Source organism: Heptranchias perlo, chromosome 13 (genome assembly GCF_035084215.1).
Source record: "Heptranchias perlo isolate sHepPer1 chromosome 13, sHepPer1.hap1, whole genome shotgun sequence".
Classification (NCBI taxonomy): domain Eukaryota; kingdom Metazoa; phylum Chordata; class Chondrichthyes; order Hexanchiformes; family Hexanchidae; genus Heptranchias; species Heptranchias perlo.
In genome coordinates this window covers 27,940,843-27,968,476 of record NC_090337.1, presented here as the reverse complement: position 1 = coordinate 27,968,476, position 27,634 = coordinate 27,940,843, and the positions used below count along the sequence as shown (strand labels likewise).

Below are 27,634 nucleotides of genomic sequence, written 5' to 3'. Positions count from 1 at the left end.
ATTGATAAAAACACAAAACACTGAAAAATAAAAAGTTCCAATTGCCAAACAGTACTGACATAACTACATGACTCAAAACTCCATTTGTGATTTAATAAGGGATAATGCATCCTCTAGGCAGAATGTATTTTCAAAACATAAGTGAAATAGAACTAATTTAATTAAATTATAGCTTTTAGGATAATATGTTTCTTTTGACATTTGTTGCTATCTCTGTGACGTATGTGAAACCAGTAAAGCTGTAAAATCACACGGGTGGGGGAGTCAGATGCCATAGGTCCCAACAGGGTAAAAAGGCTTGTCGAAGGGTAGACCAGAATGAGGCACGACAAAGATGCGATGCAGAGTCATTGTTAGGCATCTGTGAAAAAGAGTTTACAAGACTCAGGGGCAATCCTAATGCCAGCACAATGGCAGCTGCAGACTGAATTATTCTTCTGTAACTTGGTCCTTGTAGCCACAACTGGTTTATCTTCCCTGAGGTATCATCATCTAATCTGTGAACGAAGCAACAATGTGACAGTTCTGTAAAATTTTAATGAAAAGCTTTTCTGGGTGGAAATGTACCTGCTTCCGCCCCTACCTCAGCTAAGCAGTTACTGAAACCCTCATCCTTGCTTTAGTCACCTCCAGACTCAACAGGGGCCATTTTAACTTTTGACAATAGTATAAAACAGGCGATATCGGATCAGCCGGCCGTTTTACTCTCCCGATTTTCCTTTCCATTGACTTCAGGGAAAATGGAAAGTAAGATCCGGAGAGGGGTATAGCGGGTGGCCTATCGGATATCACCTGTTTTACACTATCGCCAAAAGTTAATTTTACCCCCAACTGTTCCACCAATCTTCCATCCTCCACCCTCCGTAAACTTAAGCTTACCCAAGACTGCTGTCCATTTCCTATCCCCCATCACGTCCCACTCACCCATCATTCCTGTCCTTCCTGATCTACATTGGCTCCCAGTTCCCCCAATGCCTCAAATTTAAAATTCTTATTCTTGTGTTTAAAACCCTCCATATCCTTGCCCCTCTCTATCTCTGTAACCTCCTACAGCTGTCCCCACACTCTCCATTCGTCTGACTCTGGCACCTACGCCCCATGCTCTGGAATTCCTCTTCTAAGCCCCTCCGCCTCCCTCTCCTTAAAGACCCTCCTTAAAACCCACCTCTTTGACCAAGCTTTTGGTCATCTCTCCTAATATCCTTTTTTGGTTCAGTGTCCTTTTTTTTTGATTATGCCTCCGTGAAGTGCCTTGGGACATTTTTCTACATTGAAGCCGCAATATAAATGCAAGTTGTTGTTATATTGGCATTCACCGTAAAATAGGAAAGTAACGGCACACAAGAAATTGTAGCAATCCCCAAACTATAACCTACCTTTTTTCAATGTATTTGTGCTCATTCACATCAACTGCTATGTTCATTTCATCAGTGCAGACTTTATCCCCGCCTTGGAGAACCTGAAAATAATGAAAACAAAATATGAAAAAATGTAATTTTACAAAATTCTAAAGGACATAAAAAGTTACAAAATTATTGTTGATGAAGGTATCTTACCAACACTCGTACCAAATTCCTCTCTGACGTTTTACAGAGTTCACAGAGGCACTCCCTTTTCCCCCCCCATTCACAGACACACTCATCATGGCAGTTTGCTAGGTAGCAAGCATTCATGTGCAAGAGCAGGTGATTGCCATCATGCACCAACTGCACATTAATAGAAATGATAGCCTTTTAAAAAAAATTTAGGGGGTTCACGTACCAGGCCTTCAATCCAACATGAGTTCTATTGATTGCACCCTGTACCTGGGGGAATCCTGCTACTCAATGAAAGCTCACTGCTCATACTCATTGCTTGGCAAGAAATATAGAGAAGGATATAAATTGTGAGGCCTGGCTGTAACAAAAAATCCATTATCTTATTGATGCGTGACTAAGGTACCCGAGGCTGACTTAAATGACCTGGTGATGTAAAACTTCAGGTTGTGGTAACAAACAGTCACTGATGAGGCCATGTTCCTAGTTGAGGTGAACTGCATGTCTGCCGCTAGCAGTTGGCATAATTCCTCAGTAGCCTCCGTAGGAAAGTGCAGCCTTCTAACATATTGTTTGTGGAAAAATCAAGGGAGGCCCTCCAAAGGCTGCACATTGTGAAGTCAGGATCAACGTGTTGGAAACAAATGTCTTCTGTGGTGCTTCACTCTAAGTTCCACCAGTCTAGCCTCTTCATATTCTCCTCTTTATAAGTATAGGAAGAGAGGGATTCCCATAAGGAAATAAATGACCTCACTCCAAAATTTAAAATTGTCTGGTGCTCACTATAAATGGCAAGAGAGTTGTCAGTTAAATTCCAGAGCCTAAACAACCAAAAATTACTGTCCCAGTAAATTTCCACAAAGATGCAATAAAATTTCCCAACAATGGACTTCACGATCCAGTATCTGCCTCAGGGACGCTCATACTGTGGTTGAGTTAGGGGTTCTAACGGGGGAAATTGCTGAAGTAGTTTGGCTGCGCTCACCCGCTCATTTACATGCAGTGAGGCGCGCAACAGGGCAGATGGTTTTGCGAAAGATTCCGCTCCTGCCACAGCACCAAAATAGCCCAAACCAAAGTCACATTCTCTGTGGTGCACTATGGTCCTCGTCCTCTCTGCAACCTTTGACATGATCAACCACACCATCCTCCAATGCCTCTCTCCTTTGCTTGGTTTCCCTCTTACCTACCTCTTACCAGCAATGGCTTCTTTTCTTGCCCCCACACCATTACCTCTGGAGTCCCCTTTCTTAGGCCCCTCCATCTTCCTCATCTAAATGCTGCCACTTGGCAACATCATCTGCAGAGAGGATGGCACTCTCCACCCCAAAGCGCCACTCCCATCTTCTGCCTTTCCCTCTTCCATTCATTACCATCCATTTTCCCTTTCCCTCTAATGCCACTTTCAGGGCCATTTATTGCCATAAATTCTTCCCTTCTCTCTCCTCTTAACTTCTTTTACTGCCATCCACTCTTTCATAGCCATCGCTTCCCTGTCATTTCCTTTCTCACCATCCAAGTCCATTTACTCCTTTGCTGTGCATTTTGCTTCCTCCCTTGACATGCATTACCTATCCCTTTCCTGCTTTGCATTCTGCCCCCTCCCTTGCATTCTACTTCTGCTCTACCCTTGTATTCTAGGCCTCCTCCTCCCACCTTGCATTGATCCCTCCCATTTCCGTACATTCCTTTTCTTCCCCATGGCATTTTTTTTCCCCTGCCCATTTCTACCACAGTCCAGTGGCTAATGCACCATACAGTCCCAGCTACTCCTCTTCCCATGCTTTCAGTGCTAATAGCCCTGGATTGCCAACTCTATCGGAGATGGGAATTCCCATTTTCAGGAAAGTTTCCACCTCTCAAGGCAGCAATTAGGCTCTATCAACTTGCAACTAATACCAATTATGGTAAAAACTTATAAACAACATTAAAATATATCTTATGGCAATGCTAAAATATATTGGACTGTAATGGGATTTGAAAAAGACAGAGGTTTGGAAGGTCTGCCTGTAGGAGATGGCAATGTTCTGAGACTGCCTCCTTAGTGAAGCGGAAGTGACAAAGATAGAGCTCCTGTCAGCTGAAGTGACAGTGGCATTGCCTGTGTACCCACCTGCTTGGTAGGCACAAGTCTGCTGGCCTCTCTCCAATGCAGGCACACCTGTCTCAAATTATGCCTGTATAACTCCTTCTCATCCTCTAGCTCTAAAAACTCTGGTCTCCTTTGCATATTCTGCCTCCCTCCACTCCACCTTCAGTGGCATTGCCTTCAGCTATATTACATTGAATTTACAGCACAGTAACAGGTCATGCGGCCCAACAGGTCCATGCCGGTGTTTATGCTCCACACGAGCCTCCTCCCACCTTACTTCATCTCACACTATCGCCATATCCTTCTATTCCTTTCTCCCTCATATACTTTTCTAGCTTCCCCTTAAGTTCATCTACATTGTTCGCCTCAACCACTCCATGTGGTAGTGAGTTCCACATTCTCACCACTCTCTGAACAAAGAAGTTTCTCCTGAATTCCTTATTGACTTGGAATACCACCTCTAAATTACTCTTCCTTGCTACCTTTCTCACCTCCTTCAAAATCTTGTTCAAAACCTATTACTTTGGCAATACCTTTGGTCAGCTCCCTAATTATTTTCCTTTATTACTGCTTGGCATCCATTTTCACCTGTGAAGCACCTTGGTATGTTTTATTATGTTGAAGGCAATGTATAAATGTTAGTTGTCACAACTTTAGCTGTAGATGTTTGTGTCCAAAAGACTGAGGGAGCTTATCGAACTCTTCCAAGTGAGTGAAACATCATAAATACTTACTGTTTAAAAAATAAGAAGTAAATAGAGAGAATACCAATTAATTGCACTGTAACATTAATGATAATTGTTGGTAACTCATTTTTAATAACAGTTTTGGAAGGGAACAGTACCTTTTAAAAATTGCATTTCAAGCATATGTATTTTAAATAGAATATAAAATAAAATATGAACAGTGGTCGAATAAGTCCACTTGCAAAGCTTGCCAGAACTAATTTATAATGCAACTCATTAATTAGCTCATAAATTATTTGATATGTTTTTGACATTTCATTTTGACATTTCACAGATATAACATGAAAACTATTAATTACCTCTCCAGTTTCTGCTATTTCATTATAAAGGGAGTTACTGCTCCCTGAATCCATGACAAATGTGTTGATGATATTCTTTTCCTCAGTATACAATCTTTGGCTGTGGAATTCAGTACAAATGTATTAAAATTTGTTTCATAAAATTAATTCTACTTCATGTAACTGGCACAACAAGGTATGTTTGCTATATGTAAAATCTATTTAGGAAGATGATTTTAATATATTAAACAAAGTTAATTATTTACTTATGTACAATCTGTAAAAACAAAATACTGAAATATGTTAACACATATCCTCTAAATCTGAATATGGCACAACACTGAATATGGTATTAAATAAATAAAATTTCAAAACTGAGATGGATAGATTTTTGTTAGGCAAGGGTATTAAGAGTTACGGAACCAAGGCGGGTAGATGGAGTTAAGATACAGATCAGCTCGAGGGGCTGAATGGCCTACTCCTGTTCCTATGTTTTCCTATAAACAGTAGAAACTAACAAATGCTGAATTCCAATTGGATGTTTTCCTTAAAATAGCTGTATATGTAAATACAACTATGAGACTCCAGATATTTTCAAACTGGTGTTTTTCTTTATAGTTTAGAGTACAGTATATGGATGATTGTATATAAACCCTCAGATTACTAAATCCTGTTAAGCAATAAGTGCAAAAATAGCAGTTGCGGAAAGACAGCTATGGGATTCTTTCTGTGAATGCTTCTGTGGATAACTTACTGACTGACATGAGTTGTCCTGATATTATGTTTCAACCACAAAATGTATGCCAATTTTTTTTCTGCTAATTACATTCAAGTAAACCAGCACTCCTGCTACCCTGCCAAGACCACTGATTCAAATGTGAGCTATCTAAGCAAACTGCAACCACACATTCCTGCCCAGATTAATCCAGTTTCACACAGCAGCATGCTTACAATCGCACCTGTCACTTCAGGTGATGTGGAATGAGGGAGGATCAACTACTTTAGAGGGATGCTAAGCCAATATGGGAGACTACCTTCATTTAAAAGATAAATAAAGTACATTATATTGTTCAGACATTCATCCAAATTCATGGGTGACTCAAGATGTTTACTGGCTATTTTTTAAAAACACTGTTATAGTGGGAGTTCTGCATATTAAGTGGAACCACACTATATAAAATTCCTGCAGTATGCATAAATTATGCTATCCTATGTTTTTATTTCAGAGGGATGAAGATAATGGGGCAGATTTTCCTTTTAATAACACTTGCACGTAGAGGATCCCCTGGGCAGAGAACATAGAGGGAAATCAGACAGGGAACTCAAAATGTTCCACCCATTAATTTAAGTGGGAGGAAATATGGGTGAGCTATCCTCTTCCCCCGATTTTCCTCTATATGCTCTGCCCAGGTGATCTTCTATGCCCAAACACCGTAAGAGAAATCGTCCCCAGTACTTCTTCCATTTTGGAGAAATTATGTTTAAGATGCAAATCAGAAATTATTGGCAAAGGAATCCGAACAACAGAGCATAATAGCTGCTGTAAATTTTCATGTTTAGTAGACATCAATTTTACTATGCCAGCTTTACTTTGCAAAAACTTTTAGTTGACCTCATAGGTCCTTAATCAAAATGTGCAAGGATAAAGACATTATATATGACATATTATGTATTTAATCTGTGCCAGTATCTGACATTTGTCGAGAATAATATTTTGGCAATTTTTTTGCAAATCAGTTCTGAAGACATGGGTCTTCAAAATAAGCTGTAAGTCTATGTAATTACTGCCTATTTCTAAAAAGTTTTTTAAAAATCCATATCCTCAAGTTTGAATCTTTGCGATAATTGTTAACATTTTTGCACATTGTTTTATGCAAATGTTTCTGATATCTTGTTCCAATTTTACTTGTTTGCACAGTGAATTGTAGTAATATTTCTTGAATCTGATAGAGGTATGTATTTAAATTCTATGACGGCTCCTGATTGATATCTAAACCAACTGATAAAAGTATCACCATTTAGTTTAAACTGATACATACAGAGCATAATTTTGTTGTGCCTCATCCAGCAGAGTCTGCAGACTGCTCACTCTGTCACGTAAGCACTTAAATGACAAAAGATTATAAAAATGACAAACAATAACAATATTCCTAAGCTTACCACTGCTATAAAACATTATATTAAACAGCAAATCTACCCTCTTACCACAACTCTATAATGCTGTAATATTTCAGTATGGTGTTAACTTTTGAAATTGTAGCAAATATTTTATGAAGTGCATTTTATGTATTACACAAATATAAGTCATCACAGTGTTATCATAAAAAATATTATTTAAACATATGATGAATAGTTCAACAGAACCTACAAATAACCCTAACATTTATTTTGGGTAATTAAAATTTTTTTTAATGTGCATTAATCAATAGTTCACTTTTTAATAAACACAATACATAACTGTTTGGTACAAAATGTAGCAGATGTATTTATGGCACAGTGCTGAGATCCTTTTCTGCCTGTTGCTTTTACCACCTCAGCCTCTTTGATCCCAGAAAACATATGATGGGATTCATAATGTGACCTTTCTGGCCTGTATGTTTTTGTTTCAGGGATTTTTTTTATATAGATATTTGACTTTAAGGTCTTCTGCCTGGCGGAAATGGGGTAGTAGCAGCCCAAAATAGCGGGGAATGATTTACCTCCCTTTGATGGTATAGCCAACACTGGGCAGCCTGAGTGCCTGCCGGAATCAGGTGGTAAGCCATTTTAATATGTAAATCAGGTTCCAACGAGGTACATTTTAGGACTTAACAGCACGCTTTGCACAGTGTCTGCTAGTGATCCAGCCGAAGAGGAACCCAGAAGGTAAATTTTAATTTATTTTTGTAGGGCTAGGAGGAGCAGGATTGTTCCTCCGGATTGCACATAAATAACCTGGGCCGCTGCCACGCCTGGCCCCCCTCCAGATCTACCTTCCTATGGGCTCAGGCCGCTCGATATTGCGGCAGCTGGAGCCGGTGGGCTGCCCGGAGGGGCTGGTTTTCCACTCGCAGCCTGCTGGCAGTATGTTAATGAGGTTCGGCCCTTAAAATGGACTGAGCCTCCCGTCAGCATTATCTGGTGGTGGGCTGCCTGAAAACTACACGGGGGAAATCTACCCCACTCTGTGTTAATGTCCAATAGCAGCTACACCAGAGCAAAAACTGTGCTTCTATATGAATATAACAATTCCTTTATTTTCAATTTTCTCCCCTCCTCCTCCTCCTCCTCTTCTGAAGGCACTGACTTGTGTTGAAGTACAATTGCATAGGTGCCAGCTTCCTTCCGGTACCTCGCCCGAGTGCCCACTCTTTATGTGTGAGTCTACACAATGACCATTGACTGCAGAGGATGTCATAGCCAAGCTGGGTCTCTCCTCACGCAGTGTTCAGGACTTTCCAGTGAAGAGTAGGAAGCCTGGCTAACGTTTGCCCTTCCTCGAGCAAGTGGTGCTAAGGCCAATTGTGGCTGGTCTCCTGACTGAAATCAGCTAACTCAGGACAGAATGGGGATCAAACCTGTATGCTTATTACTTTAATTTGTGGTGCATTTATCGAGTAAGCCATTAGGATTACTGGTTTTCAAAAATGAACACTCCAGGCTAGTCCTGGAGCTGAAAATACCATTTTAGTCTGTTAAATATCATGTAGACTGCAAGACTTAAATTGATAATTTTGAGGTCAAGTGAAATGATAATTAAAACAATAAACTCATATAGCCATATTATCATTTAAGGGTCGGCTGGTCACACAGCATTCCAGACAGGAAAGCATTTCACTGAAATCTGAAAGATTATTCACCTCTGTAGAATAACTAAATATCTCCTAGGCACCATGAGCTTCAAACAGTCTACAATCTACTGGGCCTGTGTTATTCACAAGTTATAGATCTGGCTTAGTTGTAAATAAATGCCATTATCTTATTGTCATTAGTGAAAAATCTCTTACAGAAAATAACCAATATTATATCACTGCCACCACTTACCTCCACTACTAATGGGTACTCCTTCAAAGTTGTTTTTAATTCATCAATCTCATAGTCCTTCTACAAAAGGATTTGAATGATTTTAGCTGTTTGTCACAGTTTTTTTAAAAGATGTGACTATTTGATTTAATATCCAGATTTTGCATTTTCAATCATAACCTGATTTAGCTGCCTTCAGTCTAGCCTTAATCATGTTTAGGAAACTCTCAATTCTTTTGTTGAAAGATATCTTTCAATAGTTTACCCACTAACATAGGCTTTTAACAATTTGCTTCAGCTATGTTGTTTTACCGCCTGAAAACCCTGCTTCTACTGCAGTATCTGACAGACAGTACCTCAGGCTCCATTTTCTGACATTTTGAAAATTTATTTTCTACAACTATCATACATTTTCTGTATTGCTGCTTAATATTTTACAAAATTCTGCAAATTTTCTGTTTCAAAGAACATGAAGAAGTTCTTTTTCTAGATTTTTTTTTCTTCCACTCTCCCTCAGTCACTCACCATGCCCCAGCCTCTCCCACACCTCTAGTGCTTTGTGACTGGATGCTAGATGATTGAGGGAAGTGGTTTGGAATAATTTGTTCACTGAGTTTGCTATCCTTTTGAGGGAACACCCAGCTTCTGCTCATTATCTTCCTCAATGGACTCCCTGGAGATCGTGGGAGTTTGCCACAGGTTATGTAATAGTCTTATTTTAGTGTTGTAGCGAAGTGGAAAATGTTGCCTGTGGACATGGTCAGGCAAAAACATATTATTGGAAAAGTAAATTAAGAAGTCACTGGAAAACCACAAACCATCACTAATGATCTGAAATGTTAGCTTTCTGAGTGAAAAGATAATCCCCTGTATCTTGATCCAAATTGTTATGCTTTCATTGTTTTCTAATGCTCACACATTACTTACACAAACTAGAAAGTTTAGAGTATAGTCATAAAATAGTCCAGTCTCTGTGACACTATTGGTGATCTTAATCTCTGTCACAGACTGCTATTTCCTCCCACATAATACGTTGTAACATTAACAAAAGTCATCAGCTATGCCCTAATTTTTTCCATTTTATTATTTAATTCTCCAACATCTCACACATTCCACCCATCCACTGTCCCTCTAGAATCTTCCTCCTTGAAAAAAACTGGGTCAATGCATCACATAGTATAATGCTGAACCATTCAGACCATGGAGGTTCCAGTATTTTTCTATGGTGTGGGCTGAGTTAACCAGTCTCATTCACAGCACTCACTGTATGGGCTTTCATGGCAGTGACTTGGGCAAGGTGTTGTAGGGAACAGTAATCCAGCATGAACCACTGCCATCAGGATAGAAGGGCAGAAAACTAGGGAAAACTCCCTATTTGCCCAACCGATGTGCTTACTACCCCCCTCAAACCTCCCCTACATTCCACTTCATGGCTGCTGTGCTATAATTGAAAATTTTCTGCACATAAGTAGCTCAACGTGGACAGCATAGTAGGGGACTGATGGCGAGTAGATACCATTTTCTCAAAAAAGCTGTTTCCTTTATTAAAGATTTACAGAGATTGTTACATTTTTTAACCAACCTTCATATCACAATTTCTATTTATTACAAATTTTAAGAAATGTTCAATGCATGTTTTTATTCCATTTTACATACATTTTATTTTCTCGTTCTCTTGTATCCCCACAGGCCATGTGCCTTATACCAGTTCCCTGCTCTCAGGCTTTTGCCAATGCCGCCTATAAGCCGGCCACAATATGGTGCTCAACAGTGACTCAACCTCCAACTTTCCCTATCACTAGTTTCTGTGCAGTAACTCCTAACAACAATATGGCCTAAATTTTGAACTTGCCACATAAAGGAACTCAGATGCACACCTGTACCCTACTATCCTGTAGCACAGAGCACTGCAGCACCAATGTACCATGCAATTCTAGTTTTGAGTTTATAATCAATTTATACACAAATTATGTTACTTAAAAAGGAAAAAAGAAGCATTTCACAGTCCAAAATACTTTTCATAACCAAAGGTGCCAGCCATGTTTTACCTTCTTCAGATTTTCTTCCTTTTCAAATTCTACAAGTTTTGCTTGCCCCAGTTGTTCCTAAGATACAATATTGAATATTCTAAGTAATTAAAAGTATTTTCTGTTACATAATACTGCAACAACAAAAAAACTTTTAGTATTCAGTAGATTTCTGGTGCTATTTGTTGATTCAGTTTTACATACCTCTAAGTCATTAACAAGTGCAAAAAGCTGATTTGCTTTTTGTTGATCTTGTTCCTTTTCTGATCTAAGTTTAGAAATCTAATGCAGGAAAGTCAAAATTAGATATTTTTCATTTCAGAAAGAGTACCAAACCAAAATGAAGACCCAAAGAGTAAATTAGGGCATTGAAACAGACTAGGAGACTAATTTGGAACGCTTTGGGTATAGAGTACTTAGGAAAGGGAAAGAAATGGTAATACATATACCAAAGGGAAGAAACAACTCTCTGTGTGCGGAATGCCACTTTGTGTATCCCACCATAAGTTTCCTGGGATCAAAGAGGTTGAGGTGGTAAAAGCAACTGGCCTTTGTGGTTGACACCACAATCCCAAAGGTTTCCATTTTGTCATTTCTGATGGTCTAGGCTGAGAAGGGAAGAATGATTGCGCTTATTGTATGTTGAGCAAGTAGAAGGGGACTACATCCATGTTCTTTGTTGGTATGGCAGTGAAGTATGGATTAATGTTTCCTGGTGGGTCAATAGGTACATAGTCCTGGTGCTTTTGGTGGGCTACTTGATGAGGGTTGATTTCAGTGTCCAGTCCTTGACAGTGTATGGACTTTATGCACTCAATCAATCCACAGACCTACCAACCCTGCTTGACCCAAGCCTACTGCAAAGGAAAAACTTTGACCCTGTCACTGCTACCCAAATGTATCAAATTGTGGAAGATTCTCAAGTTATGTATCTGTAAGTATCATGTAATTTGGAGTGTGCTAGAACCATGTATTCCCCAGCAGGACTGAGGGCGCAAGAATGGAACGTATCTATGTTTGCTGGAAATCTGGCAAGGCTGCTGGATCAGGATCGGAAATTCAGACTTAACTTTTTAAATACTCCAGTCAAAGGATTCTGAAAACTCAAAATACTAATCCTTAGCATCATGAGGGCCCAAAGAGGGAGCATGAGCAGAATATATAAAGGACAATAACAAGGTGTGATATATATATATATATATATAGCTATAGATAGATAGATAGATATAGATATATTAATATATTATATCAAGGAGCAAGAGGGATTTTGGACCAATTACCAGTGGCAGTGAGAAAGTGCTGTCTGGGAACGGGGAAATGACAGAATTGCTAAATTATTCTTTATAACCATTTTTACCACTGAAACAGGGGGGAGAAATGCCTGAATTGGGAGAGCAGTATAAGGGAAAGAGCAGAATGGAAATCCTTAGCCTCACGAGGGAAGGTACATTTGACGGATTAAGGAAACTTAAACAAGGCTCCAGGCTTGGACAATTTCCAATGAAGGGAGCTAGTGGAGTAGACTGAGGAGATTATAAACCCTCTTGCTGATTATTTCAAAGTTCACTGGAATCAGGGAGCATCCCAATGGACTGGTAAGTAGTAAATGTAACACCTATCTTTTTTAAAAAAAAGAAACAAAGGCTGAATCCTCAAATTACAGACATTAATTTGATTGTGGGGAAAGTATTTGAGACTGATGATGGATAGCACAAGGGACCATTTGGAAATATAGGGGCTAATTAGAGAAAGCTAGTGAGGGTTCAGAAAGAGCAGGTTGTATTTGTCTTTGAGGAGGTTACAGATTTACTGGATAGGGGTGTTATTCATCTGGATTTTAAAAAGGCTTTTGATACTATTCCATCTAGCAGACTAATTCATTTGTGCCCTTGGGGTAGATAGCAAAGTATTATCTAGATTGGTGCATGGCTGGAAGGTCGGCAGCAAAGAGTGATGGTGCACGAGAAGATATCAGTGGAAACTAGTTGCCAGTGGAGTCCACAGAGGTTGGTGTTGGGGTTGGTGTTGTTTATAATTTTGTCCAAGTTTGTGCATGACACCAAATTGGATCCTCACTGATGAACGATAATTCAAGGGACCTGGATATGCTAAGTCAATGGCCAGAGAGTTTGGCATATGGAGTTCGACACAGATAAGTGTAAAGTCATGAGTTTAGATAAAAAGACACAGAATCTGGACAGCACATTAAATGGTAACGTGCTGAGGTAACAGAGCACAAAAGAGAAAGGAGGGCTGTGGCGAATAGACCCATCAGTTCAGTGTTCTCAGTTGTTGACAAAATCATAACATGCTGGGATATATAGCTAGGCCATGACTTTTAAATCAGAGGTAGTGATTTTGAAGGTGTATCTGGCATTGCTGATGCACCTTCAAAGAAAGACTTGCATTTAAATAGTGCTTTTCACAACCTCAGGACAGCCCAAAGCACTTTACAGCCAATTAAGTACTTTTGAAGTGTAGTCATTAATGTAATGTAGGAAATGTGGCAGCCAATTTACACACAGCAAGCTTCCACAAACTTCAATGAAATAAATGATCAGATCATCTATTTAATTATTGGATGAGGGCCAAGGGCACCGGGAGAATTCCCCTGCTCTTCTTTGAATAGTGCCATGAGACCTTTTATGTCCGCCTGAGAGGGCAAACGAGGCCTCGGTTTACTATGTTCGACTTTGGTCGCTGTCTTAGAGAAACTAGGTAGTTAATAGAGGAAGTCCAGAGGAGGGCTATGAGGCAAATTCCTGAACTTAAAAAGATAAGTCGTAGGAAAAATTGTCTTCCCTGTGAGTTTACTTTCTTCAGAAGAGAAGAACGAGGCCAGATTTAATTGAGATCTTTAACATTTTCAGTGGTATGGAGAAAAGCTCTGTCGGGCATGGGATTTGAGGACTGGGGACACAGTTTAAAGTTAGACTTTCAAAAGAAAAAAAAAAATTTAGGCAACTTTTTTTTTATTAGGAGGGTGATAGAAATGTGGAATAATTAATCAGTAGGGTTAGTGGAACAGAATACCACGGCAGATTGTAAAAGAGGACTGAATAAATCTATTTTAGTCAACAGGATTCTGGGCTGTTAGGAACCTGATGTAAGGACAAGCTAAATGAACCATTGGGCTGGGAATTTCCTCACCAGCCCAATCCATAGTGTAATTGTGATGGAGCAGGCTTTGCATCTGATCAATTGACCTCCTGCTGACCCCGGCAAAGTTTCCAGGGTCAGCCTTACTGCAAAGTTTTGGTGGGCTCCTGGCCAGATTCCCACCTATGTTTGGGAGCTCCTCACTGGGGACAGAGGGAAATTGCTGCTGCTGGAAGAGACAGACACCTGCAGCATCTTAAAGAAGCAGGAAGCCTGAAAAACTAAAACATCTCCTTGGTCTGATGAAGTGGCAAAATTAAATGATGTAAAATTGCCAATCAATTGTACCTAAATAGGTTGATCGCCTTGCCCTGAGTCTTTAAGTTCCTGCCACTGTTGCAGCTCTTCCAGCAACACTGGATGACCATTGGAAACAGGTGTTCTTCACGTCCAACACCACCAAGATGTTAATGACATAAAAAGTGACATATGACATTACTCCATCATTATCAACTCATTTAAATACATCTGTTGGAAGTGACACAAGAAAATCCGATACTTGATAAAATAGGAAAGGACCTGGCATTAATAGACCCACTTAACTCTGCCCCAGTATTCTGGAAAACTGGTGTGAACAGAAAGACAAATCTTGCATGGTCTTCTCATACCCAAAGTATTACTGCGTTACTATGTGTACATTTAAGAAATAACCGCATCTAATATTTAACACACAAACAAATCATTAAAATGCTTCAAAGTATCTGTGATGGTTCAATCAGCAAAAATAATACAGTAATGTGAAAAAGCATGAATCATAAATGTCAGTACCTCATCTGCAAGATCTCTAACACTGCACATCAATTTCTGATTTTGCTTTTTCTGTAAATAAAATGATTTTAAGTTAGTTACAAAAAGAATTTTACAGTTATCAGAAATGCTTCCTTTCAGTTTTAAATGTCCATTATAAACTAGCGCTTAATTTTTAAATAACATAGTATTCTAACTATATGAAAAAACAGTGTTTAAGCAAAATGCTCTGGAGTTATTGGACTGGTGAAGTATTACTTGCATTTATGTAGCGCCATTAAAGTAAAAATGCCCCAAGGCACTTAACAGATAGGTTAAGGAACATGGATGCTGAGTAAGGGAGAGATGAGGAAGATTAAAGAGATGGATTTTGAGAGGGTTTTTAAAAGAAAAAGAGAGGTGGAGATGTTTAGGGAGAGAATTCCAGAGAGTAGGATCCAGATGGCTGAAGGCATGGCCACCATTGGTGGGTTGAAGGGAGGGGATGCACAAAAGGCCAGAGTCAGAGGAATGGAGTATTCAGGGAGGGGAGAGGTGGAGAGGGAGATCTTGGGCTGGAGGAGCTTGCAGTAATAGGATGGGGCAAGGCCATGGAGGAATTTAAAGAGGACAAGAGTTTTAGATTTATTGTGTTCGAGATGGGGAGCCAATATAGGTCAGCAGGGATGAACTTAGTGCATAATCTTACGTTTTTGTTTTAGTGCATAACAAAATTTTGGACAAGTTTAAGTTTAAAGTAGGTGGAGGATGGGAAACTAGCAAGGAGAATAATAATATAGTCAAGTATGGAGATGACAAAGACATGTATAGGGGTCCAGCGGTGAAGAGGCTAAGATAGGAATGGAGGGGGGCCAATGTTGCAGAGGTGGAAGAAAGACATATTGATGCTGGAAAGGGGTTGAACAGGGCGCCACGGTTGTGAATAGTCTGGTTCAGCCTGAGATAGTGGTTGGGAGGGGGATGAATTGATGGCAAGGGAATGGAGTTCGAGGTGGGACTAACGATAATGGTTTTGGTCTTCTTGATGTTGAACTGGAGGAAGTTATGACTCATTCAAGACTGCAATCTGACAGCACAAACGCTGGGAGACACCTACATGTAAAAGCTGAACCCTTGCCTATGGATGATGCCACTGGATGTAGTAGCATGTATATTAGAAGAGGACGAGGCCAAGGATAGATCCTGGGGGACTCCAGAAATCATGATGTGGGGTCGGGGGGCAGAAGAGAAGCCATTGCTGGTGATTCACTGGCTACATTGGAATGGAAATTGTGAGCATAGTCCCATGGAGCTTGATGATGGAGTAGACACTGGAGGAGGATGGCAAGGTTAACTGTGTCGAGCATTGCAGAAAGGTCAAGGAGTGACAATGCATTATGCTCATAATGGTGGTCTATTGTGAGTTTGGCTGAGTCATTTTAGTTCTGTGAGAAGGGCAGAAGCCAGACTGGAGTGATTTGAATAAATGGCTCCTGACTGCTAAGCATGCCTGCGGGGGTAATTTTTGCCAAGACTTATTACAATTGGTATACTATGTTACTTTGTCCTCTTCTAATATACATATCACCTCAGTGACATCATCCAAAGGACAAGGGTTTAGCTTTTACACATAGGTGACACCCAGCTCTACCTTTCTCAACCCCTTGGCTGCCTTTGTGCTGTCAGATTGCCATCTTGAATTTTTTTAGCACCAGTGATGAAATGATTTTGTGTACATGAAAATTACAATGGCTGTTAAGGAGTTCTTTATCTGTTTTGCATTTGTAAAAGAGAAAAGTCCAAACTGTAGCATTTTCTTCTAATTTGATCATTCTTTTACCAACATAAAACCAATACTTTATATTGCTTTAAGACAAGTCAGTGAGTCCTGATCTTATTGGTTGATAGGTGTCAGGCAAGCTGTTACTGGTACATTGTATACAGTGCTAAACACAGGCGCACAATATGAAACTGCCCGCTCTTCAGTATAAATTGGCAATCTCAATCCAAGATACTTTGGTGATGGTTGCTATGAAAAATGGAAGAATTGATCCTCTAGAGGCTTTTGTTACAAGCAGTTTCAAGACATGGCATGAGAAAGGCTTCATCAAAATAAACAATCTGTTATGTGAGGGCAAATTCATGTCCTTCCAGTAGCCAAGAGAAAAATTCCATATTCTTTTACAGGATCTCATCCTCTATGCCCAAATCCAATAATTCCTCCAGGACCCATCTGTGCAACCTAAAATCCAGCACAAACTGGCCACTTATACTATCCCTCTGCAAATCAGAACCCTCCTGCAGGTAAATGTCTGGTCTCTACTCAATCTGTCTTCCATGTCATCAGATGACAGAAATCCTGGGACCATGACCTGGGTTACACTCCCCAGAGGAGCAATGCAAGGAGGCATGGAAGCTGGACATTATACACTCCATCTGCAACAGATTGAGGGAAGGCCAACTTAAACTTCCGCAACACAAACCTCAAGCAACAGAAACTCTATAAATTACAACAAACCTCATCATCCGAGTTCCGACAGGACTGCTGCCATAAGGGCATATTTCAGCACACATTCTGGTCCTGCTACTGCCTCTAACCTGAGGTTCTAGAGCCCACTAAAGCCGTGAATGGCCTTGCCATCCATTTAACCTGTTCCCTTGTCTAATGGGCTTGCAGGTGATTGGCCAGGTAACCTCGGCTGCAGGCTTATCCAGCTCTCACTCATGCCAGCAAGACGTGCATCCCTTATTTCTGGCATAGCACCACTCCCCACAACAAGTATATGGTCAAAGAACCTATGAGACATCTGCCAAACAGAGCAAGAGATGTATAAACTATATGTGGAGCGAGCAAAATACGAGAAGGTATGGGGCAGAATTTTGACCACGAGCCAGGAAGGGAGCAGGGGGGAAGATTTTCGCGTGCGAAACTTGGAAAGTAAGTTGGCGCAACCTTAATGAGGTCAACAGATTCTACTTCTGGGCTTCATGCCCAGCAACCAGCCTGTTGTCAGGCAGGAAGGCCTGCAGTAGCAGGCTGCAGCCAGGGATCGGAGGGAGGGAGGGATCGTGGGCTGGGGAGGACATTGGATGGGCCGGAGAGGACAATGGATGGACCGGGGAAAAGATCTGGGGGCTGGAGAGGGGATCGGGGGGGGGGGGGGGGGAATCCGGGGAGGACATCGGATGGGCCAGGGAGAAGATCGGGGGGGAGGGTGTGGGGAGGACATCAGAGGGCCAGGAGGTGAAGATAGGAGGGCTGTGAGGTGGAGATCAGGTGGTCTGATGCCAGGATTTGGAGATCAGAGGTCGCTGGAGGTCAGGTGAAGAGTCGAAGGTGGGGGGTTGGGGGGGGGCACCTTCGGTGGAGGGGGGAGCAGCCGTTCAAGGGGGTCCTGTCAGCCAGGTGAACTTGTTGGGCCTGGATGAAACACTCCTACTCCTCCAGGACCACGAGCAATAAAGGCACTCACTTCATGGATCTGGTCTTTCCCAACTGCTTTCACCTGATGTGAATCGGAAGCAATGGGAAACCCAAACAGGTAAGGTTAAATTCGTTTAAGTTTTCCAATACACAAAGAATTAAGTACCTCAAGTATTTCAATGAGATACATTGCCCCTTTAAGTATCGGCCCGCCGGCTTTAAGCAGGGGCAGGATGTCCTGGTGTCTGATGTGCATACGTATACAAACCTGTCTGGCTTAAACCCAGACGTGGGCGAGTTGGAGCCAGAATATGGTCCCGCTCCAAAAAGCTGTGATTTTAACCTCCCACCCATCCCCAACCCATTCGTTCTTGGGGGTTAAAATAACCCTCATGATCCCTATTTGTGCAGGCCCACCTCTATCCACACCACCAGGTCCGATGTCTAGTTTATGGTACTGCATGAGGTTGTGAGTTCCAATCCCCCCATGGCAAGTTGTGAATTTCAAATGGATTAATAGCTGCATAAAAATAGTGCACACGGGATTGTAGTACAAGTACATTAAGCATTCGTATGTGAAGTTTGCCAGTCAGAATTCTTACCCTAATGTTAGAGTAGGAGCTTTTCATTGCATCTGCGTGTGCTGTATCTGACATGAATGTTTAGATGTTGGCGTTATAGAAAAATGTCTGCACTGCCATTTCTCACCTTGAGATGCACAAATATTCATAAACAATTTAAAAAGAAAATTGGTTATATTTTAATTTTCAATAATCTGTTAGGTTTGGTAACATGCTTTGTATACTGAAATTGGAAAATACACCAGAAATGAACAAAAATGACAGAATCTTACCAAATGTTTGTTCTCTAATTCCAATTTTGTGTTTCTGTCTGTCTGACGAAATAGTGCATTATTCAATTCCTCCCACTCTTCAATCTGAAAATTTGTTGGGATTGACACCTGCTGTATGCTAAATGTAAAACAGAAATGTAAAGACAACTACCTATTTTTTTGTTATAGTAATTATATACCTGAGAATAATTACAAGTTCAATCATAGGGTTCAGGTAACAAACCGTCAGAGTTGTTCAAACAAGTCATTTCATTTTATTTGTTCTTGAGATATGGATGACGCTACAAGGCCATATTTATTGTCATGCCTAGTTCCCTTAGATGATGAGCCTTCTCTTGAAATGATGCAGTTGTTGTGGTGATGGTACTTCAATGATAGTGTTAGGTAGGGAATTCCAGGATAGCGAACCAGAGACGATGAAGGAATAGGTCCAAGTCAGGATGGTATGTCACATGGAGGTGAAGATGTTCCTACAATATTGCTGCTCCTGTCCTTCTCAGTGATGTGGAGATGCCGGTGATGGACTGAGGTTGACAAATGTAAACAATCTTACAACACCAGGTTATAGTCCAACAATTTTATTTGAAAATCACAAGCTTTCGGAGGCTTCCTCCTTCGTCAGGTGAATGTCAGGAAATCCTTGAACGTTTCGCATTTATATTCAGAGAACAATACCTGGTGATTACAGATAATCTTTCCAACTGCCCATTGTCAAGGCAATCAAAGTGTTCAGACAGAGAGGTGTTACCTACAGGACCACCGAATATACAAATGGCCAGAACACTGCTGAAGTGTTCCCCGACTGGGAGGGAACCCTCCTGTCTGGCGATTGTTGTGCGGTGTCCGTTCATCCGTTGTTGCAGTGTCTGCATGGTCTCACCAATGTACCATGCTCCGGGGCATCCTTTCCTGCAACGTATGAGGTAGACAACGTTGGCCGAGTCACAGGAGTATGAACCATGTACCTGGTGGATGGTGTCCTCTCGTGTGATGGTGGTATCTGTGTCGATGATCTGGCATGTCTTGCAGAGGTTGCCGTGGCAGGGTTGTGTGGTGTCGTGGACGCTGTTCTCCTGAAAGCTGGGTAATTTGCTGCGAACGATGGTCTGTTTGAAGTTGGGTGGCTGTTTAAAGGCGAGTAGTGGAGGTGTGGGGATGGCCTTAGCGAGGTGTTCGTCGTCATCGATGACATGTTGAAGGCTGCGGAGAACATGGCGTAGTTTCTCCGCTCCGGGGAAGTACTGGACGACAAAGGGTACTCTGTTGGTTGCGTCCCGTATTAGTCTTCTGAGGAGGTCTATGCGATTTTTCGCTGTGACCCATCGGAACTGTCGATCGACAAGTCGAGCGTCATATCCCGTTCTTACGAGGGCGTCTTTCAGCGTCTGTAGGTGTCCATCGCATTCCTCCTCGTCTGAGCAGATCCTGTGTATTCGCAGGGCCTGTCCATAGGGGATGGCCTCTTTGACGTGGTTAGGGTGGAAGCTGGAGAAGTGGAGCATCGTGAGGTTGTCCGTGGGCTTGCGGTAGAGTGAGGTGCTGAGGTGCCCGTCTTTGATGGAGATTCGTGTGTCCAAGAAAGAAACCGATTCTGAGGAGTAGTCCATGGTGAGCTTGATGGTGGGATGGAACTTGTTGATCTTATCGTGTAGTCTCTTTAGTGATTCTTCGCCGTGGGTCCATTCAGTGGTAGTGGTCGCAAGGGAGGGAGGTGCTGTTGAAGTAACCTTGGTTAATTATTTCAGTGCATCCTGTAGTTCATACATACTGCAGCCACAGTGCACCAGTGATGGAGGGGGTAGATATTGAGTCCAGTTCAGGGGCACCGTACAAGCAAACTGCTCTGTCCTGGATGGTGCTGAGCTGCTGGAGTACTACTGCGGCTGCATTCATGCAGTGGAGTGGTGAATATTCCATCACACTCAGGACTTGAGCTTTGTAGACGTGGAGAAGCTTTGACATCAGGAGATGAGCCACCCATTGCAGAGTACCCAGTCCCTGCCCTGCTCTTTTAACCACAGCTTTGATATGTCTGATAATCATCTAGTCAATGGTGGCCCCTATGATGTTGACAATGGTGGAACTCAGCAATGGTGATGCCATTAATGGTCAGTGGGAGATGACAGGGCTTTCTCTTGTTCGAGATTGTGATTACCTGGCACTTATGTGGCGCAAATGTCAGCCCAAGCCTAGGTGTTGTGCAAATTCTGCTGTAGGCTGGCATGAGCTGATTCATTATTGAAGGAGTTATGAATGGAGCTCTATTCCTAACCTTATGATGGTGAAGATCATTGATGAAGCAGCTGAAGATGGTTGGCCTGAGGACCCGTCCCTGAAGAACACCTGCAGCGATGTTCTGTGGCTGCAATAATTGGTTTTTGACAACCACAACCATCTTCCTTTCTGTCAGGTATGACTCCAGCAACTGGAGGATTTTCCTACTGACCTCCCCCGCACCCCCCCGGATTGATTTCAGTTTTGCTAGGGTTCCCTGATGCCATACTCTGGAGAATGCTGCCTTGATGTCGAGGGCAGCTACTATCACCTTTCTTCTGGTATTTAGCTCTTGCATTCATGGCTGAATCAAGGCTGTGATGAGGTTTGGAGCCAAGAGGTTCTGGCAGAACCTAAACTGATTGTTGGTGAGGAGATTATTGTTGAGTAGGTTTCGTTTGATGGCATTACTGACGACTCTTTCCATCACTTTACTGATGATCGCAGGAGGCTGATAGAAATCTATTCTGTTTTCATGTTTCTCGCTAGCTGCCATGTAAAACTTTCGAATTCAGACAAATTACAGTCTATGGACACTACTGACGTGTTACTTCCCCACACCCTAAGGATCTTTGCAGACACAACGTTTTTATATGATTAGATTGATACATACAATTATATCCCACAGATCTAAGATGTATTGCAAATTCTGTAAACCATATTAGATATTAATGAAAGTTATGAAAGAATAAACACTAATATTAAATATAGATTACATTGATTCACAGATTGTGGAATGATTTCCCTGACACTGCTATTTATTCTCTATTATGATATTGTCTCCATGATATGTTTTTCATAAATCACAAAGATCACATATGGTATAGAAAGAATATCTGAATTACATACACTTTTTTTTAATAAATAGTTTAAACACCGGGTTTAAAAATATTTTGTTGAAAACTGGAAGTGAACAAGGTTGTTATAGTATTTTTTTTCACTGAAATTATTTTCTTTTATGCAGTGATTAAGGTGTAAAACATTAAAAGTTGATTTTTACCTTTTTAGTTCATTCCTTAGTCCTATATTTTCATCCAGAAGATCAGCATTTGTATCATGGGATATTTCCACAATATCGTGAAGTTCTGCATTCAGCTCTGTTAGTCTTTTATTTATTTGTTCAAGTTCAGTGAGACATTTAGCCTTCTCAGGTGGATTCCTAAATGTCATGGATAAAACATTCACATTAAGGCTGATGTATTGTATGCAAAAGTACTCACCGGTCACTTGCAAACAGGATATTTTCATTTCTGCATGGCCGATTTTAACCCCCCCTGGTGGGAACGGTGTGGGCGGTGGGGGGTTCAAGATGGCGGGGGTGGGGGGGGGGGTTTGTAAGGCATTCCCGCCTCCCCCCACCACCATTTTTACTTGCCTAAATTCAGGCACGCAAAGGCCATCTGCCCCAGAGGAGCATGGCTTAATTTAAATGTCAGTGTTGCATCCTAATGATGTCACTGAGACGCGCAGGCCATGTTAACTTGATTAAGGGCCGCACAGTCTTGGACCTGTCAGTAAAATCTGTTGGCAGCAAGCATTCTGGCCACAGGACGCCCAGATAAATGTTTGTTTTTAATTTTAAAGGTTCCTTGTGGGCCAGGTGGAACAGGAGTGCTCCTCCTGGCCCCACAGGATTCCATAAGCCTCTCCTGCCTCGGGCTTCCCTCCTTCTCTTGATTGTGGACTTGTCAATTCCCCCCCCCCCAAATCATTACTTACCTTGCCTGGGGCCACCTCTGTGTATCCCTGATGGCCTGACCAACCCCCTCCCCACCTCCCAAAACCAATTTTGACTCCCACCCACCAGCGGTGACATCATTCCTGCCGGTTTGGGTGGGAGTCAGAGTAGGGGCATTTTAAAATCCACCAGGCCTCACATTCCAGGGGGCTGGACAGTTCACCACCTGCTTTGGCCCCTTCACCCCCGATTCCCACCTTGAGTTAGAACTGGCACTTGCATGTTTTTGATTCATTCTCGTCTCCTAAATCTTATTAAATAGCTTTCATTAATTTTCGTTCAATAAAATTTTTCTGCTATAACATAACATGTTCAGGATTCTGTCACAATACACCTTAATTCTAAGTGCAGCTCTGTAAAATGCTTGAATGTTTCTTGCCAAGTAATCACAGGGCCGATTTCAATTTGGTTGCCCAGTAGAAATGGGGCGGCAGTAGAGTTAAAATCGTTGTGCACCACTTGTTGCCCCGTTCACACTCCTGTCACAATATTTACTGAGGCCTTTTGCTGGGCGGCCTAGGTGCCTGCCTGAATCAGGTGGGAGCCTCATTACTGTATGCAAATCATGCATGGGACCCAGATGCAATTTAGAGGGACAACTGGGTGGTGATGAGGAAGAGACCCCAGAAACGTAAGTTAATAATTATTTTTGTGGGGCCAGCAGCAGCAGAAGCGCTCCCCTAGACTCCACATGAATAACGTAGGTTGCTGGCACCCTGGGCTCCTCCTGTCCACGATCACTACCCCCCCTTCCCCCACCCCCACAGACCTAAATGCCTGCCAGCCTGGTCGGCCTCCAGGCTGCTCAATTTTGTGCTGGCGAGATACACAGCACTCCCGATTGAGGCACGCGTCTCGCCGGGAGCATGGTAATGAGGTCTAGCCAATTAAATGGACTGGACCTCCAATGACAGGAATGGGCAGGTGTTCTGCCCGCTGCCCACCCGTTCCATCCCTGAAGTTAAAATCTATGTACATCACAAAACACATAAAGGTTGATACTGAGAGACAAAGCTTCCAGCATACAGCCTTACTGGATGTAAGCACAAGTCAGAGAATTGGGTGTGGATTTGCTACGTCCCAGATTACACAATTAAAATTTAGTTTTACAAGTTTTTGGGGGCCTCCACGGCAAGCCTCATTTCCTCCTCAAATACCATGAAATACATGATTATTGGTCCCAAGATGAGTATGTTGAATTGGGAACGGCCCAGAATGTTGCTGGCTAGGCTAATAAGAGTTGGCTTCTTAGCTATATCGCGTTCTACAGCATTGCTTGGAATGTTTGCACACTTTTGCATATTATATTGTTTTATCTGCATTTTGATTGATACAGGAATGGCCAGCAGGATACTGATAAATCCTAGTAAGGCAAAGCTGAGTTACAGTTTGCACAGCTAACACCCACAGATGGCAGGTGGAACGCAACTTTACGAGGCAGCGAAATATTTTCAGTAGCAAAACTCAAGGACACAATGAAATAAACAAAGAATACACTGGGTTAACATGCAGCTACCAAACAGACTCCCCTATAAAGAGCAGGAACCAAAATGGCTGAACAGTTCAATCATGCAGTGTCTGTTTTATAATGGCACCATGACCTCATTCATTTTTTCTTGAGCGCTTAATTAGCCCAATGGACGTCAGGTACACCGACCCTCAGCTCCACAGGTAACAGCCTCAGTGGTTGTTAGTGCATGTTGGGCACAGGCCACCTGTATTATGCGCTTTAGTCATCAAGCATTTTATTACGCAGCCCATGGTACAGAGACATTTTGAAAGCTGCTGTGCATTTGCAGTTTTGCCCTTCTGCTTCTAGAGGTTAATTTTACCTGCCCAACACTTCCACGTCCCATTAAATATACGCATGTGCCAAATATGCGACATGTTGGTGTGAAAAATGAAACTTTGCATTGGAAATTTTGCATTGCTTGTTTACTTTGTAATGTGTTCTCACTGACTGGAGCAGTAGAATCTCTCGTCCACATGCATAAATGTGAACTTGAGAGAGAACACAAAAAGATACAAAAGTGAAAGGTTAACTTTAAAGCAGAGGAATTCTGGAAGGTCCGTCCCATCATTGAAGTAAAGAGGGGAGGTCTGTATAAAAAGTCCTGCCTTTAGACATGGTATCAACAAGAGCTCTTTAGTGGCAATGAGTCCTGTTGCAGAAACTGTAGGTTATTATATTTTCTTGAGTTTTGGATTATTGATTTTCAGTATAAATACCCACCCTCTAGTCGATGGATCAACCCAGCTGTTTGATTTTTGTAGGTAAGGTCTAAGGTTATTCATTCTCTCTGGAATTAATTTTGTTCATAACATTATACAGAGCTAAATTACATTGGTACATGGTCATTAAAATTGCTTCAGTACCAATATTGGATAACAGGAGAGGAGAGAGAAGACTTCGGCTAATAACAGTGGCAGTGCCACATTTTTACCATTGCCTTCACCGTCACAGTTTATCATAGTGGAAAATGAAGCCAGAAATTGTGTTAATTGACTTAAAGAAAATTCACTACCGAAAAGGCTAGATTCTTTGACAACAACTTTTTTCTATTTGTGAATTCAATGATGGCAAATGGGAGTCAAATCATGTGTTCACTCAACTCCCATTTTTAAATGGGGTGAAAGGTCATTTCTGACATCAACAGCTTTACACCGTTGACTACAAATATAGTTTACCACAATATAATTTACCAAAAGTTGCAGTTTACCTGTGATTTACTGAGTTCTCTATAAAATATAATTTGGGCTACAATTTTCTGAATTTTATATTTAGGTCAAATGAATTACAACAAACCTTTTTCTAGGCTTTCTAATTTGAGTTTTTACAATTGAAGAAAATGAAGAACATTCTGAAAGGAAAAACTGTAAAAATAAACATTAAAATAAAAAAAGTCACAAATGCATTTTCTCTCATGGTTACACCAGTTAATTAGCAATAACAAATGTGTTAAATCAACACGGTAGTTGTTTCTACAGGTCTATAGTCATCAGAAGTTTACATAAAATACTAAGTAAATAGACTGTTACACAGCAATTATCTAAGTTAAGTGGGTAAAGGACATGCAGATTGAGCAGTGCAACTCTTTTTAATCACAAATTAAAGTACTTGTCATTAAAGGTTCAGGGATTGCCTTGTGTATGTTGTAGCGACTGATTTAAGTGGTCATTTTCTGACTTCACACTACCAACAGAGTGTCTTCTGCTGGAAGCACAAATTGAAAATCCGGGTGCAGTACATGTCAGATTTTCCAGTGTATACTTCTGATCAGGAGGCTCCCTTTCAGTAGTGGGAACAGAAAATGACCCCTTTGTTATTTTCACCAATTCCTTCCCCTTTTTAATTTAGTTTAATGCAGCATGTGATTTGAACATATGCTGGAGGGCAGTGTGCCATGAAAAATAATAGTAGGTTCAAAATGAACAGTAAAGTTTTTTAACACAATTAAATGACACCATATTAAACCTGTCTATTGTGGAAAATCTGACCAATAAAAACAAAAAGTAACAGCCCAAACATATACAGTATCGTCTACCTTTCTGAGAAAGAAAGAAAGAAAGACTTGCATTTATATATCTCCTTTCAGGATGTCCCAAAGCACTTTACAGCCAAGTAAGTACGTTTTGAAGTGTGATCACTGTTGTAATGTTGGAAACGTGGCAGTCAATTTGTGCACAGACTCCGTTCAGACAGCAGGTTGTTATTTTCAGCAAATAACAGGTACCAGCTACCTTTAAGAGATTTTTAAGAGACAGCCTGCCTTTAAGAGATTGGGGCTCCCCCTGTTGGTGGATAGTGCAAATTGCATTGAATCCTCATGTCAATGCTGATTCGGAACGCTGCTTGAAGGTAAGTCCTCAGGCCTCACAAAAGTCTCGAACTGCCTGCACAGGGGCCATTGGGCACAAGGTAATAGTGGATCGCGCAACCTATGCCCAATAATAGGCCCTATCCAATTTTTTCCCCCAGAATGCCCTATCCGAAACAATGATGGAAGCAGAATACATAATAGCTTTTAAAAGGAAAGTGGATAAATATCTAAAGAAGAAAAATTCAAAGGGACATGGGAAAAAGCAGGGGAAATGGGACTAAGTGGATAGCTCTATCAGAGAGGTGGCACAGGCACAATGAACTGAATGGCCTCTTTCCGCCCTGTAAAATTCTCTGATACTATCATTCTACATCTCACCAAACTGATGAGTTTTTGTTATTTTATGTTTGCTTAAATGCTTACCAGTTGTATCCACTTGTAGCTTTAATGGTCTCTTCAAAATCTAAAGCATTTTCTGGGAGTTCATTTTTGCAATTTAGGAAAAAAATAATAAAATATATGAACACATTCTAAAATCAGTTGTTTGCAATATCTCATTTCTAAATGCACTTTTTCCTGTATTATGAAATGAAGTCACTTATTCCACTATTAACTAATATAGTGACCAACAAATTCAATACTGACTTACTGTCCTTTTTAAATTACTATTTTATTTACTTTATCTTTGTGAGGTGCATTCATAAACAAGTTTATATATCGTTTAACCGTTGAGCTCATATATAACGCAGCCAGTTAAATACAAATGTTCACTCTTCATTTAGGTGGATAACACAATCAAAAATCTCCACACAACTACAGTAATATCTTAATATTTTTTGGTGTTTTAAGTGAAGATTTTCTAACAGTCAAGTACTGTAAAACATTTGGTGCCACTTGAAATCATGACAAAACTGAATCAATGGTTTCATAATTTTTTCAAATATTTCATAATACAAATT

At 41.1% G+C, this 27,634-nt stretch overlaps 1 protein-coding gene and 1 long non-coding RNA gene across 2 annotated transcripts; both read right to left on the bottom strand.

Annotated features, from left to right (window-relative positions):
• Positions 1 to 34: 34 nt before the first annotated feature.
• On the bottom strand, positions 35 to 11,265 carry LOC137331115 (uncharacterized). Its single transcript, XM_067994721.1, has 8 exons — positions 11,182 to 11,265; positions 10,885 to 10,962; positions 10,702 to 10,758; positions 8,675 to 8,734; positions 6,691 to 6,755; positions 4,673 to 4,772; positions 1,377 to 1,459; positions 35 to 497 (listed from the first exon to the last, which is right to left on the bottom strand). The coding sequence occupies exons 1-8, from the start codon at positions 11,263 to 11,265 to the stop codon at positions 248 to 250; spliced, it is 777 nt and encodes a 258-aa protein (XP_067850822.1). The 3' UTR covers positions 35 to 247.
• Positions 11,266 to 14,630: 3,365 nt separating this feature from the next.
• LOC137331041 (uncharacterized) lies at positions 14,631 to 27,163 on the bottom strand. The gene is made up of 4 exons (XR_010965360.1): positions 27,099 to 27,163; positions 22,117 to 22,275; positions 18,843 to 18,960; positions 14,631 to 14,658 (listed from the first exon to the last, which is right to left on the bottom strand). It is a non-coding gene; the product is annotated as an uncharacterized lncRNA (long non-coding RNA).
• Between the last annotated feature and the right edge of the window lie 471 nt (positions 27,164 to 27,634).

What these genes read in the sequence shown, in the direction of transcription:
- LOC137331115 (XM_067994721.1), bottom strand. Translation starts at nt 11,265, where the DNA reads ATGGAAACCTTTGGGATTGTGGTGTCAACCACAAAGGCCAGTTGCTTT. An exon ending in CACTTGTTAATGACTTAGAG is followed by an intron (nt 10,759 to 10,884) that starts GTATGTAAAACT and finishes ATTGTATCTTAG; the next exon opens with GAACAACTGGGGCAAGCAAA. An exon ending in AGTACCCATTAGTAGTGGAG is followed by an intron (nt 6,756 to 8,674) that starts GTAAGTGGTGGC and finishes TTGTCATTTAAG; the next exon opens with TGCTTACGTGACAGAGTGAG.